The sequence below is a fragment of the Nycticebus coucang genome, chromosome X (genome assembly GCF_027406575.1).
Source record: "Nycticebus coucang isolate mNycCou1 chromosome X, mNycCou1.pri, whole genome shotgun sequence".
NCBI classification, from domain to species: Eukaryota; Metazoa; Chordata; class Mammalia; order Primates; family Lorisidae; genus Nycticebus; species Nycticebus coucang.
Genome location: NC_069804.1, coordinates 161,688,679 through 161,707,924, shown reverse-complemented (window position 1 = coordinate 161,707,924; position 19,246 = coordinate 161,688,679). Strand labels below are relative to the sequence as shown.

The window sequence follows — 19,246 nt, the reverse complement described above, 5'->3', positions numbered from 1 at the left end:
TTTTATATACAACAACTCATTGCTAAACTCAAGGTCACCAAGGCCTTCTCCCATGTTATCTTGTAGAAGTTTTATAGTTTTGCATTTTATACTTAGATCTAGGATCGATTTTGAGTTCATTTTTATAAAAGGCAAAAGGTATGTGTCTAGACTTATTTCATTGCACATGAATGTCCAGTCTTTGCAGCATTATTTGTTGAAAAGACTATCTTTTCTTCATTGAATAGCCTCTGCTCTTTTGTCAAAGATCAGTTGATTATTTGGGGGTGGATCTGTTTCTGGGCTCTGTATTCTGTTTCATTAACTTGATTCTTTTTTATTTTACCAATACCATGCTGTCTTGATTACTGTAACCTTATGGGAATTCTTGCATTTGGGTCATGCCAGTCCTCCATCATTGTTCTTCAGTGTTGTAAGGGTTATTCTGGGTATTTTGCCTTTGTATATAAACCTTTTCTGGCCATGAACCATGGATAACTTATTCCGGCTCTAGGAAATGAAAAACAAATCCTTCCATACACTAATATATATTTGTTAAAACACAGACTCACTCAGTTGCACAAACTAGAGTGCCATAGTGTTAGCCTAGCTCACAGCAACCTCAAACTCCTGACCTCAAGCAATCTTCCCGCCTCAGCCTCCCCGGAGTGCTAGGAGAACAGGCATGAGCCACTGAGCCCAGCCTTACCATTCTAATTTAACTGACATTAATTCAGAAAAGCTAGAGCAAATAAATATGTGTATATAATAAACATATACATATATATGTATTTTCACATTTTTGTCTCATTGGTGTTCACATCTTCATTTTTTAAAAATAAATGCCCTTGCTGGGCATGGTGGCTCATGCCTGTAATCCTAGCTAGCGCTCTGGGAGGCTGGATTGCCTGAGCTCATGGTTTCGAGACCAGCCTGAGCCAGAGCGAGACTCCCATCTCTAAAAATAGCCAGGTATTGTGGTGGGCCCCTGTAGACCAAGCTACTCAGGAGGCTGAGGCAAGAAAATTGCTTGAGTCCAGGAGTTTGAGGTTGCTGTGAGCTAGGACGCCATGGCACTCTACCAAGGATGACAAAGTGAGATTCTGTCTCAAAAAAAAAAAGCCCTTAAAAGTCATAAAATGCACCTTAATACTTTTACCTGTGTCCCTCAGCAATCATTTAGAACTGTTTGGATTGCATTCACAGTTTGTGTTTTAATCATTTGTGTGACTGGGAAAATTTGATATAAGTTATACTCAGTCTCAGTTACCCATGAAATGATTTTTTTCATTATTTACAACTTCACATATCTTGTAGTTTTCTCTGCTGTCTTCTTCTGCTTCTAGTGCTGTACATCTTCTGAATGGGACTGCCCATGATCCAGGAGCTCGGGGTCAGGTGCAACCTGCATAGCACCTGAGGTGGATTCTGATTTGGCCTTTGCTTCAGAGCTGAGTTCTGACAGCAAAGGCACTGACTGTGTTAGGACGTGACTTGTTTTTGCAGGTTTGTCTATTTCAGCAGAGCTGCCTAGCTTAGTTTTTCTTTAGGTTCAGAGAGTGACTCTCTTTTGCTGCTTTTTTCCCACAATTATTTAACTGCTTTATGATTACATTTTTTTTTTTTTTTTGCATTTTTTGGCCAGGGCTGGGTTTGAACCCACCACCTCCAGCATATGGGCTGGCGCCCTACTCCTTTGCGCCACAGGTGCTGCCCACTGCTTTATACATCTGCTGCCTTGCAGTATATGCCTTTTCCCCTATTATCTTAGAAATTCTTACTCACCGCACTGGGTAGTAAACAGTTGTGCTTCAAGTGGCCAGTCCCAGAGGATAAGGAATTCTTGTTTTATAAAAATTATTTTTATTTATTTGTTTCTATATATATATTTAATAAATTTTTTAAGAGGCAATGTCTAACTCTTTCACCCAGATTGTAGTATAGGTTCATGATCATAGCTCACTGCATCCTTGAACTCTTGAATTCATATGATCATCCTGCCTCAGCCTCCCAAGTAGCTGGGACTAAAGGTATGTGTCACCACACCAGCTCAAGTCATTTTCTTTTTCTTTACTTTCAAGACAGGTTTCACTCTGTCACCATGGCTAGAGTGCAGTGGTATGATCATAGCTCATTGCAACCTCAAACTCCTGGGCTCAAGCGATCTTCCTGCCTGAGTCTCCCTAGTAGGTGGGACTATAGGCATGTGCCATCATGCAAGGCTATTTTTTCTACTTTTTGTAGTGTGGGGGTCTTGCTTAGGCAGGTCTCAAACTCTTGGCCTCAAGAGGGAGACCCACCTTGGTCTCTGAAGTGCTAGGATTACAGATGTGAGCAACCATACCTGGCCTCAAATAATTTTCTTAAACCTGGAAAGAGCCCTTTCTCACTTGAAACCAACCCCACCGATCCTGATGAATGTATTCATCCCTATTTTTTGGAAGAAAATCTAAAGGAGGATTCTTCAGATAGACATATGCATTAATTTTTCCAAATTGTACCATATGTGTTATCCCATTTTTTCACAAGGACATCAACACCCTTGCACCAGTCAATATAACCCCCAGTTGCAGTGTGGATAGAAGCAAAGCCCATTTGTAAATGACCAGGCTGCTCTTCAACATGTTCAGACTGGAGAGCTGGTGCAGTATATATAGGCAGATGCTCTGATTTCACTGGCTGCGCTTTGGATTCCTCTTCTTTGGCCACATGTACTCTTGTAGATGTATATATCAGACCTGCAGGCATGGTCGTCAGTTTTTTATCCTAATTGCTACCTTGTCTGTGACCCTCTTGGCCCATTTTTATACCCCATATAAACTTCAGTATTAATAGCTACAAAATAACTTGCAGACATTTTGATCGAAATTCCATTGAGTCTATAGATCATGTTGAGAAGAATTAACATTTTAATAATACTGAGTCTTCCTATCTAAGAACATGGAGTATCTTTCCTGTTCTCATCTATTGCATTAGCTAGGACTATGTAAGCACAGTGCTGAATGAGAGTGCTGACAAAGAGACATCCTTGCCTTGTTGCTCATCTTAGGGGAGAAGTATGTAGTTTCTCACTATTAAGTATATTAGTTATAAATATTTTGTGGATGTTCTTTATCAAGTGTAAACAGTTACCCTTTATTCTGAGTTTGAGTTTTTATCATGAATGTTGTCAATTTTGGCAAATGCTTTTTCTGCATCTACCCTGTTTCCCCGAAAATAAGACAGTGTCTTATTTTAAGGTGTGCTCCCAAAGATGCGCTAGGTCTTATTTTCAGGGGACGTCTTATCTTTCCTTTAAGTGGGTCTTATTTTCGGAGGATGTCTTATTTTCGGGGAAATAGGGCATGATTTTTCTTATTTAGCCTTTCAATGTAATAGATTACATTAATTGATTTTTGGATGTGAACCAGCCTTTTACCAGACATGCACTGGTCATGATGTGTAATTCTTTTTATATATTGTTAGGTTCGATTTGCTGATATGTTGTCGTGAATTTTTGCATTTATGCTCATGAGACATTTTGGTTTGCAACTTTCCTATCTTCTAATAGTTTTATCTGGTTTTGGTGCTGGCCTCATAGAATAAGTTAGAAAGTATTCTCTATGCTTATATTTTCTGGAAGTGATTGTAGAAAATTGGTATACATTTTTCCTTAAATATATGGCAGAATTCATCAGTGAACTCATTTGGCCTACCTGCTTTCATTGATTCAACTTCTTTAATATAGGCAAGCTAAGATAATCTGTTTCCTCCTGTGTAATTTTTGATCTTTTTTGTCTGTCAAGGAATTGGTCCATTTCATGAGTTGTATCAAGTTTATGGACATAGAGTTATTTCTAATATTCATGTATTACTCTTTTAATATCCATGGGAGAAGTAGTAATGATCCTTTTTTCATTTCTCGTATCAGTAAATTGTGTCCTCTATCTTGTTTTCTTAGTTAGCATGACTAGGTATTTTTAAATTTTATTGATATTTTCAAATAACCAGCTTTTAATTTTTTTTAGATTTATCTGTTGATTTCCTGTTTCCAATTTCATTGATTTTTTTCTCTAATTTTTATAATTTATCTTCTGCTTGCTTTATGTTTCTATTGCTCTTCTTTCTCTAGTTACCTATGATAGAATCTTAAATTATTGATTTGAGATCTTTCTTCTTTTCTAATATATGCATTCAATCTAATGAATTTCTTTTTAAGCACTGCTTTTGCTGTATCCCATAAATTTTTATAAGTCATATTGTCATTTTCATTTAACTAAAAATATTTAGAAATTTCTCTTGAGACTGTTTTGTCCTATATTATGTAGAAGTGTGTAGTTCAATTCCCAAGGATTGGAGATTATCTTATGTGTATGGTGCTCATTTGTAATTTAAATCCATTGTGGTTTGATTACATTCTTTGTATAACTTTTATGCTAGTAAATTCATTGAAGTCTATTTTATGGTCAAGAATGTGGTCTAAGTGAATGCTCATGTGAGCTTGAGAAGAATGTGTGTTCTATTAGTAAATGAAGTATTCTATAAATGTCAATTCGATCCAGTTGGCATAGGGTGCTGTTCAATTCAACCATATCCTTGCTGATCTTCTGCCTGATGGATTTGTTAGTTACTGATAGAGAGGTATTAAAGCTACAACTGTAATAGTGGAATTGTATATTTCTCCTTGTCGTTCTGTCAGTTTTGAGGTTATGAACTTTATTGCTCTTTTGTTAGGTCCATATACGTTAAGGATTTTTTGTTTCCCTTTGGAGAGCTGACCCTTGTATCATCATTTAATGCCTCTCTTTATCTCTGATAATTTCCCATCTTCTGAACTATGCTTAGCCCAAAATTAATTTAGCTACTCCAAGGTTTTCTTATTTAGTGTTAGCATAGTATATCTTTCTCTTTCCCTTTATTTGTATCTTTTATATTTAAGATGTGCTTCCTGCAGACAACATAAAGTTAAGGCTAGTTTTATAATCATTGATTATCTCTATCTTTTAATTTGTGTATTTATAATATTCACATTTAAAGTGATAATTGGCATCGATGGATTAACATCTTCCATGTTTGCAACTGCTTTCTATTCATTGCACTTATTATTTTTGTTTGCTTAGTTTTGGTTTTAAAATATTTTGGTTAAATCTTTCCCTCTAGTTCTGCTTTCTCCAGTTTTAACAGAATATTTTATATGATGTCATTTTTCTTTATCAACATATCAATTATACTTTTTAAAATTTTTAAAATATTTACATACACATTTATAAGTATTCTAAGCCACTTTTGAATAACACTATATTGTTTCATTGGTATTGTATAACAGAATATTCACAATTTCTCCCTCCAATTTCTTATAACATTGATGTCATTTATTTCACTTATCCATATGCAAGCACATTGCTTCTATTATTACTTTGAACAAATACTTACCTATTAGATCAATTAAGAAAAAGAAAAAGACTTTATTTTACCTTCATTTATTCCTTTTCTAACAGTCTTTCTTTCTTTGTGTAGATCTGATTTCCTCATTTGTATGATTTTCCTGAAGAATTTAACATTTCTTATAAAGCAAATCTAATAGTGACAGATTTCCTCCATTTTTGTCTATAAAAGCCTTTATCTCTCCTTTACATTAGAAGGATAATTTCTCTGGACACAGAGTTTTGAGTTGGTGGGATTTTCCTCTTTGGCTTCTCTGAAGATTTTCTCTCTGTTTTGACTGTGTTTTTTTTTTTTTTTGAGACAAAGTCTCAAGCTGTTGCCCTGAGTAGGGTGCCATGGCATCATCATAGCTCACAGAAACCTCCAACTCTTGGGCTCAAGTGATCTTCTTGTCTCAATTTTTCTATTTTTAGTAGAGATGGGGTCTTGCTCTTGCTCAGGCTGGTCTTGAACTCGTGAGCTCAAACAATCCACCTACCTCGGCCTTCCAGGGTGCTAGGATTACAAGTGTGAGCCACCACACTTGGCCACTGTTTTTCGATTTTCTAAAGTTCGAATATTATGTGCATAGGAATAGATATTTTGGTGTTCCTCCTACTTGTTCTTTGAGCTTTTGGGACCTGTGTATGGTGTCTCTCAAGCATTTTGGAAAATTCTTTGCCATTGTATCTTCAAATATTTCTTTTGCTTCATTATTTTCTTTTTGAAATTGTAATTAACCATATTTTATGCCTTTTGAATTTTTCTCAAAGTTCTTGGATATTCTTTTTTTTTTTTTACATCTCAAAGCAAACTTTATTTTTAACAGTGTTTTATAACTCTATTACACAGATTTTTTCAAGAAGGAAACCCTGGGGTTTTTTTTTTGTTTGTTTGTTTGTTTTTTGAGACCAAGTGTCAAGTTGTCATCCTGGGTTGAGTGCAACGGTATCATCATAGCTCACAGCAACCTCCAACTTTTGGGCTTAAGCAATCCTCTTGCTTCATTTTTTCTTTTTTCTTTTTATTAGAGACAGAGTCTCACTTTGTCACTCTCGGTACAGTGCTGTGGTGTCACAGCTCACAGCAACCTCCAACTCCTGGGCTTAGGCGATTCTCTTGCCTCAGCCTCCCAAGTAGCTGGGACTACAGGCACCTGCCACAAGGCCCAGCTATTTTTTTGTTGCAGTTTGGCCGGGACTGGGTTCAAACCTGCCACCCTCGGTATATGGGGCCAGTGCCCTACTCACTGAGCCACAGGTGCTGCCCCATTTTTTCTTATTTTATTTTTAGTAGAGACAGGGTCTTACTCTTGCTCAGGCTGGTCTTGAGCTTGTGAGCTCAAGCAATCCACCTGCCTTGGCCTCCCAGAAGTTCTTGGATATTCTTTTCTATTATTTTCATTTTCTTTCTCCCTATTTCATTTTGGGACGTTTTTATCAACCTATCTTCAAGCTCACTAATTCTTTTTTGGTTGTGTTTGATATACTTATGAGCTCATAAAAAGTATATGTCATTTCTGTTTTATTTGTCTTTGATTTCTAACATTTTTTGATATTGTTTTGAGTTTCCATTTCTGTGTTTTAATTGCTATTTGTTTTTGCATGTTCTTATTCCATAAGTGCCCTTATTATACTAATCAGTTATTTTAAATTCCCTGTATGATAATTCCAAAATACATGCCATATATGAAAGTGGTTTTGGTAATTGCTTTGTCTCTTCAGACAGTGTTCTTTTTGCCCTTTAACATGGCTTGTAATTGCTTGTTGGAAGTGGGGCATGATATATTGAGTAATTAGATTTTTAATGTGAAGTTATTAATTGGCTAGGAGCTGGACTATTTAATGTTTGCTGTAGTTATAGGTGCCAGAAGTTCAGTTTCTTCTAATGCCCTTGTTTTATTTTTTCTCAGCTACTATTTTGAAGCTTCCCTAAGAACTTCTTCTTAAACAGGACCTATGTCTTGCACCCCTCTCAGTTGTAATCTCCTATTATCATACTTTAGAGTCAGACCTACCAATGTGGTGGTAGGGTGTAGTTGGAGTGGAAGTTGTTTGTAATCTTATGATTAATCTCAGTATTTTCTTGTACCTAAGTTCTTGTGCTTTGACCTTTGGAAGTTTTTCTTAGCCCTTTCCCCCCCCTTATGTGTGAAAATAAGGATAGAAGGGGCTCCAGTTATCAAACTGCTCTTGCTCCTGCAGGTATATGAGGCTTTGGTAAAATTCGTACCCCTTGGAGAGCAGGCATTTGTTGTGGAGAAATGCTCATGGTGTATTTCAAAATTATTGCTTTTTTAACCACCCTGCATGACAAATAAGTAGATTTTTCTTCAGTCTTCACTGTGAGAACTCTATGTTGTTTCTGCAGGTAAAACCCAGGACAGTGTGAGGGAGCCATAAGACTGGGGCCCCAGGAGTTTTGATCTCTTAAGCTAATCCACGTTTAGCCTTTTGCAGTTCATTAAACTTACTTGAGTTCCTAGTAGTTTATAGTTCCAGTGACTTCTGCTTCAGGTAAGTTGATCTCAGCTGTGATTCTTTGTATTTGACATCTCCCCAGATTTCAGGGTGACAGCTTGCCCTGATCACAATGGGTCTAAGAACAGTCATTGATTTTCAATTTGTTTAGCTATTTTCTTGTCGTTAAAGATGGGAGTGACAACTTCCAAGGTGTTCACATGTTAGAGTTGAAACCAGAAGTCTCGCAACATCAAATTTGCAAGGCTGAAACGTATTTGGAATTAGCAAGGGCTTTGGTGAGACTGATGTACATTCAAATTCAGGCCTTGTCATTTAATTAGAGGTATTATCTTCTGTGAGTCACTTAACCTGTCTATGGCTCAGTTTCTTCACCAGTGAAATAAAAATAATTCCAGTCATGTATGGTTATGTTAAACTTGAATAAGAGGACAGATATAAGCAAGTTTATATGTACCTTGCAGGTGCCTCATAAATATTGGTTTTCTTTTTCCACTAAGGTACCTGTGCTTGAAAACAAGGACCACTTTGAGTCCAACCCATTGTGAGGCATATGTCCTAGAAATTCAAAAAGTTCTCAAGTATTTGCCACTTTTTTTTTTTTTTTTTGAGACAGAGTCTCACTCTGTTGCCCTGGGTATAGTGCAGTGGCATCAGCCTAGCTCACAGCAACCTCAAACAACTGGACTCAAGTAGAGACAGGGTCTTGCTTGCTCAAGCTGGTTTTGAACTCCTGAGCTCAAGCCAACCACCTGCCTCGGCTTCCCAGAGTGCTAGGATTACACATAAGCCACTGTGCCCTTCTTATAGAACTGGAAAATTTGCTTTGAAAAAAAAAATGTGCTTCTATCAGGACTACTTTACTCTAAAGCAAGGGTCCTCAAACTACAGCCCACAAACTACAGGCCACATGAGGCGATGTGATTGTATTTGTTCCCGTTTTGTTTTTTTTACTTCAAAATAAGATACGTGCAGTGTGCATAGGAATTTGTTCATAGTTTTTTTTTTTAAACTATAGTCCGGCCCTCCATTGGTCTGAGGGACAGTGAACTGGCCCCCTGTTTAAAAAGTTTGAAGACCCCTGCAAAGGACTTGAAAGGGACTCCATGGTTCATTTATTCCTCTCTGCTTTCAACCCCAAGTACGTGTGTATACTCTCATTTTTTAGACACCCAGTTTACTAATGAAAAGGCCCATAAAAACACATTTTCTTCTCTCTGGGTCTGAATATAGGAATATCAGCACCGAATATGAGAACAATCATTTGTTACAGTGATAAACTATATTTCCGGGAGGGGAGAAGTTAAAGAGAGATAATAACCTGATTGTACATTTCACTTATCAAACCACATCTGGAAATCGTATTCCTTTTTGAGCACCATAATTTAAGGAGGACATTGACGATACTAGAACATTTCAAATATTGGTGACCAGGATGGTGATGAAGGCATCTAGAAATCTATAAACCTTAGTATTAAGATATATGAGGTCAGACAGTTTAGTTCACAAACTCATCCTAGAAAAAGTGCTACATACCTCATTGCTGAACATCAGTATAGTCACCAGATAGCCAAGGAGAGTATTTTGAATGTGATTGTAGTGATATTCAGCTAGTAGATGCGTAGGAATTTTTTCTAGGATAAGTTCATGAACTTAATTGTCCAACCTTGTATATTAACTCAAATTTATTATACCCATTTATCTGCATAATTGATTCTTTTCTATATTGTAAAAAATTGAATTTTCTATTCAATGCCAAGTTTTTCACAATAGATCTGATTTTACATTGTTTGTTTCGATTTTTCCTGGATATAACTTTTGACTTCTTCCCCCAGGAAAGAGAAAGGAAAGCCTCCCCTAGCTGAAGTGTACATTATTATCTGACCAAAAAAAAAAAAAAAATCAATGAGCAGAACTTCCGTGTAGTAATTCTAGCCCTTGACTTCATTTCATGAAACCTGAAGTTGCCAAGAAAAGCTGAGCATCACTTTTCACCTAGTATTCGTTTCTATATGTCCCCCAGGAGCCTTAAATTGAGCAGTTCTGGCTTGGTGATACAGAAGTAAGGGGGCTGGGCAAAACCCAGAAAATGTGCTAAGTGAATTCTGAACTGTGGAAGTTGGATCAAGGAACCCACATGAGGTTGAATTTGAACCCCTGACCCCTTTCCCCTGCAATATGCATTGTTGTGATTCTTTCTGCAGAAGAGTTCGTGATCTTTTCTAATTTTCTTTCTCTATTGATCTAGCAGTGCTAGTAACAGAAACTTAAAAGAAAAAGATGTGACAGTACAGTCTATGGAATTGCCTTGTCATGTATTTTGTACATTTGAGACTGAATGTACTGTACTTAAGATAAAATTTGCTTTGGGCTGGGTACGGTGGCCCACACCTGTAATCCTAGTACTCAGCCTCCTCAGCAGGCAGGAGGATTGCTTGAGCTCATGAGTTCCACACCAGCCTGACCAAGAGTGAGAACCTGTCTCTACTAAAAATAGAAAAATAGCCAGGCATTGTGGTGGGTGCCTATAGTCCCAGCTAATTGGGAGGCTGAGGCAGGAGGATCACTCAAGCCCAAGAGTTTGAGGTTGCTGTGAGCTATGATGATTCTGAGGCATGCTACTCAGGGGACCGAGTGAGAGTAATCCTAGCACTCTGGGAAGCCCAGGCAGGAGGATTGCTTGAGCTCAGGAGTTTGAGACCAGCTTGAACAAGAGGAAGACTCCGTCTCTACTAAAAATAGAAAACTAGCCAGGCTTATGGCGGGCTCCTGTAGTCCTAGCTATGACACTATGGCACTCAACCCAGGGTGACAGAGTTCATGAGTTCCACACCAGCCTGACCTCAATATGCAAACTGTCTTAAAAAAAAGAAAACCCAAAAGATAAAATTTGCTTTGTAGTGATTCATTTTAGGATTCTTGAATGATTGAGAACTACAAGGGTAGCATGTCCACAGCAGTCTTCTCTTTTCTCTTACTTCATACCGCTCCAAGGTGAAGTGTGACTCTGATTTGTTGGTCTTTGGGCTACAATTTCTTCTAGTATACTTCATTTAAAGAGGGAAAGCCAAGGGGAAAATACTGAGTTTAAAACAGAACTTAACTAGTTAACAAGGTTTTTAAGAATACATGTGTTGGCTGCAGGTCTGAGGCAGCGACTGTGAAGCTGTCACTAGGAGACACTAGTTTGTGTTAATAACTTTTACTTTGCAGCAGTGCAACCCCTGGGAACATACTTGAACTCTCATGAGCCTGAATTTTGTCATGTATTAAATGGATGTTGTAATACCAAATTCAAGACTGACATAGAAAGTAGATGGAAGTATATTTGGAAAGGTATAAAGTAGCATGTGGAGTTTGGAGGATTATTATAAGATACATTTACTTTCCAGGAATTCCTGAAAGCTTTAAATAAAGCAAAATAAACAAATGAGCATGCAACAACTTGTGACAAGGCATATTTTTTCCTAGGGTTACAAAACTGCAAAGTAGAAGTAATCAGCACAAACCAGTATGCTCCAGTGCGAGGTGTACTGTCATTGCCCTCAGATTTCCATCCAACATATATAGTCTCAAAACCCTTTATAGAAAGTTAAGTTCTATTTAGGCTCATTATTTTCTCAAGTGGGCTTGGAAGCCTAGTAGAATTGCACTGGCATCTATTCAACATTTCTGGCCACATCATAAGCCCAAGAGAGGAACATAGGGAACGTGTTCCACGTGGGGATGAATCTAGGGGCAGATGGCAGTAGCACATCCTACAGCTCATTTCTGCTACAGATGACTGAAATATTGGCGTAGTTGGAGTAAGCGATCCCAAGGAATTGTTGGAATGCAGTCTCTCTAGTAGTCTGAAAGTGGTAATAATTTGATTTTTCAAGGGTCATAAATTAGCATCATTCGGAGCACATCTGTCATGGACCTTTGTACTTTGGAATGAAAGGAAAGGAAGTACTAAGTTAATTTTTGATGTCTCAAGCAACTGGATTATTTTTATTTTTAAACTCTGTCTTATTTCTTGAAGAACCTATTACTGTGATTGCTTTTCCTTTCCTCATGTAAATGTGGAACTCTGATTATTTGGGATAATTTGTGCCTGGAATGTTTCAGTTTGGAGAAAATGAGATGGTGACATTACTTTCTCTCACAAACCAATGACACTAATTAGGTCTTATGCCAAGGAGTTGGGGCAACAGATGTAATCATGAATTTGTGGTCTCTGTAGAGTAGATAAGGCTTCCAAACCATGTGGAAGCTGAACTTAGCAAGGAAGCTTAGTAGTTATCCTCCAGATGTTCAGCTTGTAAATACCAGAGGTGTTATTTTAAATACCAAATAGTAGATTAAGTGCATGGATTTTTTCTTAACTCAGATACAAATTCAGTGCATAAATTCCATTTTCAGGTCTGGCAATCTGTCAGATAGCTTCCTTTAAAGTTATCGGGAGAAAATCTACCAAAAATGATTAAATTCATGATAGCTTTTACTCTTGGTTAAGATCTTGCCTTTCCTCCAGGGCTGAGCAGACTTAAATTGTTACATGAGTTTATATAGTATATAGTTTGTTGTCAAATATTTATCTCTGTCTAAAAAGGAAGTGTCCTGAAATACAATTTCTTTTTAACTGAATAAATCAATGAGAGAAAGAGAAATATCTTCTCATTTAGCCAATTTTTAATCAATATTTTCATGAAAGGCTGAAATAGTAACTGAATCCTATCCTTTGCCATCTGAAATATAATTTGTGTGTTTAGGAATTTATGTGTACATCAGAGTTTGGACTTCATGTTCAGAAAGGAAAATTAATTTATAGGAGCAAACAACTGTAAGAGAAGAGGCAATGCCAGAAATGAATGAGATTCAATTATTTAAGACAAATGGGACCTTAATCATCATAGCAATAGATAAATCTCAAATTCAATTATACCCTGGATTTTCATGTTTTTAATTTTTGGACATTTTTATGTCTCTTATTTTACAGAAGCCTTTGAAATTGTTGTTCGCCATGCCAAGAACTATACCAATGCCATGTTCAAGAACAACTACCCAAGCCTGACTCCACAAGCTTTTGAGTTCGTGAGTGAATTTTTCACAGATGTGTCTCTCTACATCTTGGGTTCTGACATCAATGTGGATGATATGGTCAATGAATTGTTTGATAGCCTGTTTCCAGTCATCTATACCCAGCTAATGAACCCAGGCCTGCCTGAATCAGCCTTGGACATCAATGAGTGCCTCCGAGGAGCAAGACGTGACCTGAAAGTATTTGGGAATTTCCCCAAGCTTATTATGACCCAGGTTTCCAAGTCATTGCAAGTCACTAGGATCTTCCTTCAGGCTCTGAATCTTGGAATTGAAGTGATCAACACTACGGATCACCTGAAGTTCAGTAAGGACTGTGGCCGAATGCTCACCAGAATGTGGTACTGCTCTTACTGCCAGGGACTGATGATGGTTAAGCCTTGTGGTGGCTACTGCAACGTGGTCATGCAAGGCTGTATGGCAGGTGTGGTGGAGATTGACAAGTACTGGAGAGAATACATCCTCTCTCTCGAAGAACTTGTGAATGGCATGTATAGAATCTACGACATGGAAAATGTACTGCTGGATCTCTTTTCGACAATCCATGATTCCATCCAGTATGTCCAGAAGAATGGAGGAAAGCTGACTACCACCGTGAGTACCAGTCTACAGTTTCAGTAAAACTGGGAGTTATTGGGGTGGGGAGGCTGGGCCAGCAGCAGGTGCCGATGGAAAGAAATGAGAAAAAAATCAGACATTAGTTAGGGATGACAGATGAACTGAATGATGTCACAGAGCTAAGTAGTGCATTAAGATCACAGGCCAGGCTGGGTGCAGTGGCTCACATCTATAATCCTAGTACTTTGGGAGGCTGAGGCAGGAGGATTGCTTGAGGTCACGTGTTTGAGACCAGCCTGAACAAAAAATGAAAAAATTAGTCAGGCATGGTGGCACACACCTACAGTCCCAGCTTCCCAGGAGGCTAAAGCAGAAGAATTGCTTGAACCCAGGAGGTTGTAGCAAGCTATGATGGCACCATTGTACTCTAGTCAGGGTGATAGAATGAGACTCTGGCTAAAAATAATAATAATAATAAGCCACAGGCTATATGGAGTCATAAAACCTGGCTTGTAATTTTAGCCCCAGACCCTTTCTTACTGTGAGGCACTGGGGAGTCATTTTGTCTTTATGAGCCTCATTTTTCTGATTTGTGAAATAGAAATAAAAAGAATATTTTCTTCAAGGGAATAACATATGTTAAAGCACCTAGCGTGTGTCTGATACACAGTAAGTCTTTAATGAACATTAGCTGTCCTTACCATTATCATCAGATATCATAATCCTCATGACAACCGTATGAGGTGAGAGCCATTATCTTCACTTTATAAATGAAGAAACTTAAGCTTAGTGAAACTGCAGCTTGCCCAAGGGCACCCAGTTATAGTTAATGGAAAAGCCATGCTTCCAAATCTGATCAGGTCTCTCTTTAATTTGGTTATCACCAATTTTTCAAATTCTGATTTTATTTTTGTGCTGTGAATCATGTACACCACATTACCAGTTTGAGTACTGACTTTAAACACAAGAGACCCAGCTAGTACCCAGTAACTTAACCTCACAAGAACAAGCAAGGCAAACATCCATGTTCTCCACTGGTGGTGTTTATAGTCTGAGTTGTAACAGTCTAATTTGTAATGGTGGAAGGACAGTTCTGTAAGTGAAGCAGCAGTTTGCTTATTTTCAGTCAGACATTGTTAGCCACAGACCCACAGGAAGCACCCAGTTCAAATGTAAGGCAGAGCATATAGCCTACAGTGACCAGCCAGCTGCCTCCGAGGTAGTGTCTGATCAGTAAATGTTACCAGCTTTGTAGGAGGAGGTGGCAGAATAGTGTACTGCACTACCATTGCTGAACTGCTGTTACATCCCACGTGCTCTGCTGGCCAGTTTACATAACATTATTTCACAGTAACCCAGGAGATCGGTCCTGATATTGTCCCCATTTTACACGGGAGAAAATGAATATTTTTTTGTTTGAGGCGGAGTCTCATGCTGTCACCCTGTGGTTAAGTGCCGTGGCATCATCATAGTTCATAGCAACCTCCAACTCAGACTCTTCAACTAAAGAGATCCTCTTGCCTCAGCTTCCTGAGGAGCCCACCACAGGAGCCCACCACAATTCCCAGCTAGTTTTTCTATTTTTATCTATCTATCTATCTATCTATCTATCTATCTATCTATCTATCTATCTATCTATCTATCTATCTAACAGAGTCTCACTCTGTTGCTCTGGGTATAGTACCGTGGAATCAGAGCTCGCAGCAACTTCTTGAGCTCAAACAATCCTCCTGCCTCAGCCTCCCAAGTCGCTGGGACTACAGGTGCCTGCTACAATGCCCAGTTAGTTTTTCTTCTTTTAGTAGAGATGGTCTTGCTCTTACTCAGGCTGGTCTCAAACTCCCAAGCTCAAGAAATCTGCCCATTTTGGCCTCCCAGAATGCTAGCATTACAGGCGTGAGCCACTGCGCCCAGCCAAGAAAATTAATTTTAGAAAGAATAGATACCTTGCCCAAGATCACAAAGCTAGTTTTTTATTCTTTTTAAAAATTTTTTTCCTATTTTAGAAATATTTTATTTCTGCTAATTAAAAAAATCATTATGGGTTAATATGAAGGTACAGACAATTAGGTTATATTATTTCTGTTTGTAAGGTAAAGTCCAAAGTCTGATTTGTAATTGAGTCCTTCACCCAGGAAGTCTACCATATATTCCTATGTTGTACCTGATGGGAGGGAACTAATTGAACCCCCTACCCCTTCTTTTTTTTTTTTTTTTTTTTTTTGTAGAGACAGAGTCTCACATACCGCCCTCAGGTAGAGTGCCGTGGCATCACACAGCTCACAGCAACCTCTAACTCTTGGGCTTACATGATTCTCTTGCCTCAGCCTCCCGAGCAGCTGGGACTACAGGCGCCTGCCACAACGCCCGGCTATTTTTTTGTTGCAATTTGGCCGGGGCTGGGTTTGAACCCGCCACCCTCGGCATATGGGGCCGGCGCCCTACTCACTAATTTTTCATTTTTGTGTAAGGACACTTGAATTCCAATGTTTGTAGCAGCTCAGTTCACAATTGCAAAGATGTAGAAACAGCCTAAGTGCCCATCAACCAGGAATAGATTAATAAACTGTGGTATATGTATACCATGGAATACTATTTAGCCAAATTTTTAATTTTTTTATTTCTTTTCTTTTTTGTCAAATTAATATAAGGGTACAAATTTTTAGGTTACATTGTTCTCACTTCAAAGGTAAAGTTCAAGTTGTAGAGAGCCCTTCACCCAGGGGGTGTGCCGAACACCCTCATGTTGTGCACATTAGGTGAGATTGATCCCACCAATCACCCTCCCTCTTCCCAAACATCGCCCTTTCTTTTCCCCCTCCCATGTCCCTCTTCACCCCTCCCTCTTGCTAGGCCATATGTGTGTTTTATAATTTGTATGGGCATATAATTATTTATGTATTGGTTTCATATTAGTATTAAGTACATTGGATTTTTTGTTCCCATTCTTGGGATACTTTACTAAGAAGAATGTGTTTCAACTCCATCCAGGTAAACACAAAATATGTAAAGTCTCCATCTTTTCTTATGACTGAATAGTACTCCATGGTATACATATGCCACAGTTTATTAATCTATTCATGGGTTGATGGGCATTTGGGTTGCTTCTACGACTTGGAAATTATGAACTGAGCTGCAATAAAAATTCTAGTACAAATGTCTTTGTGGTAAAATGATTTTTGTTCTAATGGATTGCAGTATCAAATGGAAGGTGTACTTTTAGTTCTTTGAGGGTTCTCCATATTTCTTTCCATAAAGGTTGTATTAGTTTGCAATCTCACCAGCAGCAAAGAAGTGTTCCCTTTTCCCCACATCCATGCCAGCATCTGCAGTTTGGGGACTTTGTGATGTGGGCTAATCTTATTGGAGTTAGGTGATACCTCAAAGTGGTTTTGATTTGCATTTCTCTGATAATTAAAGATAATGAGCGTTGTTAAATGTGTTTTTGGCCATTCATCTGTCATCTTAAGAGAAGTTTCTGTTTCAGTCTCTTGCCCACTTAGAAATGGGGTTGTTTGCTCTTTTCTTGATTAATTTGAGTTCTCTATAGATTCTGGTTATCAGGCCATTGTCAGATTCATAACATGCAAAAATTATCTCCCATTCCAAATGCTGTCTGTTTGCTTTGTTTGCAGTACCCTTAGATGTGCAGAAGCTTTTTAGCTTGATCAAATCCCAGTTATTTATTTTTGGTGTTGCTACAGTTGCCAGGGGCGTCTTCCTCGTAAAATCTTTTTCTAGGCCAATATTTTCAAGCATTTTCACCACACTGTCTTCTAGAATTTTTATTGTTTCATGTCTTAGATTTAAATACATTATTCAGTGAGAATCAATTTTTGTCAATGTTGAGAAGTGTGGTTCCAGTTTCAGTCTTCTATATGTGGATAACTAGTTCTCCCAGCACCATTTATTAAGTAGGAATTCTTTTCACCAGTTCATGCTTTTTTTAGGCTTATCAAGGATCAAATCTTGATAGGTGGCTGGGTTCATTTCTAGATTCTCTATTCTATTCCATAGATCTGTGTCTCCATTTTTGTGACAGTGCATGCTATTTTTTTTTCTGATTCCCATATGAAACTAAGTACTATTTTTTTTTCAAGTTCTTCAAAGTATGACATTGGTGCTTTGATGGGGATTGGATTAAATCTGTAGATTGCTTTGGGTAGTATGGACATTTTAACAATGTTGATTCTTCCCAGCCACAAGTGTGGTATGTTTTTTTCCATTTGTTAATGTCTTCGTTATTTCTTTTCTCAGGGTTTCATATTTTTCTTTTTTTTAATTTTTATTTGTACACATACAGGTGTTAATTGGGTTTCCATTTTTTTACCTTCACAAAATTAAAAAGACTTAAAATTTAATAACAATAACACTGTTTAAGATAAGGGCTAGAAACAAAAACCTCATAAAGAACAAACGAACATAAATACATTCAGAAAAGGAATCAGACAATTGCTACATCAAAATATTAAGCAATAATAATAATGCAAAGAAAGTAACATTCACATTGTCAAATAAGAGTATGTTTATTATAGAATGCTTTGACTCTGAGATTCAGTATGGAGCCATCAATTAACTTCTTATTATTTTTTTTAAGTATTGAAAAATAGACAACTAATTTTAATAAAAGTAAAAGATAATTTTCAAAAACAAATCATGCTAAATCTTATAGACAATAGAAAAAGAAGAAATACTTCAAAATCATTCTACTTGATCTGGGTGCACCTGATATTTTCTTTATAGAGATCTTTCATGTCCTTGTTAGATATATTCCCAGGCATTTCATCTTCTTTGGTGCTTCTATAAAAAGAATAGAATCTTTGATTTTATTCTCAGCTTGACTGTTGTTGGCATATATGAAGACTACTGATTTGTAGGTATTGATTTTATATCCCGAGATAGTGCCAAATTCCTTGATCACTTCTAAGAGCTTTGTAGTTGAGTCCCTAAAGTTTTCCAGGTATATGATCATGTCATCTGCAAAGAGCGAGAGTTTGACCTCCTCAGTTCCCATTTGAATACCCTTGATCTCCTTCTCTTTCCTGATTGCAATGGCTAGGACTTCTAGCACTATCTTGATCAGAAGTTGTGACAGTGGGAGTCCTTGTCTAGTTCCAGTTCTCCCAGCACCAAAGTGGAAATGCTTTCAGTTTTACTCCATTCAATATGATATTGGCTGTGGGTTTGCTGTAGTTGGCCTCTATCAGTTTAAGAAATGTCTCACCTAAACCTATTTTCTTAAATGTTCATATCAAGAAAGATGCTGGATTTTGTCATAAGGCTTTTCTGCATCAATTGAGAGAATCATATGGTCTTTGATTTTTATTTTATTTATGTCATTAATTATATTTACTGATTTACGTATGTTGAACCAACCTTTTATCCCTGGGATAAAACCCACTTGATCATGGTGTATAACTTGTAAAATGTGTCACTATATTCTGCTTGCTAAGATCTTGCTGAATATTTTTGCATCAATAGTCATTAATGATATTGATCTATAGTTTTCTCTTTTTGTCAGGTCCTTTACTGGTTTGGGGATCAGGGCGATATTTGCTTTTTAGGACATGTCGGGGAGGATTCCTTCTTTCTCTATGTTTTGGAATAGATTATGCAATATAGATACTAGTTCCTCTTTGAAGGTCCTGGGCTTTTGTTTTTTGGGAGGTTTTGTATAGTTGTTGCTATTTTATTGCTTGATATAAGTCTGTTTAAAATTTCTAATTCTTTCTAGTTGAGTTTAG

General features: G+C 37.6%; 1 protein-coding gene and 1 pseudogene across 1 annotated transcript in view; one reads left to right on the top strand and one right to left on the bottom strand.

The window, feature by feature from the left end:
* Positions 1–19,246, top strand: part of GPC3 (glypican 3) — a 537,948-nt gene that overhangs the window by 254,272 nt on the left and 264,430 nt on the right. The window contains exon 3 of the mRNA XM_053579706.1: positions 12,844–13,538. Within this exon, the coding sequence (XP_053435681.1) occupies positions 12,844–13,538 (695 nt within the window). The remainder of the gene's footprint in view (positions 1–12,843; positions 13,539–19,246) is intronic.
* On the bottom strand, positions 1,322–3,415 carry LOC128577949 (MICOS complex subunit MIC27-like; annotated as a pseudogene).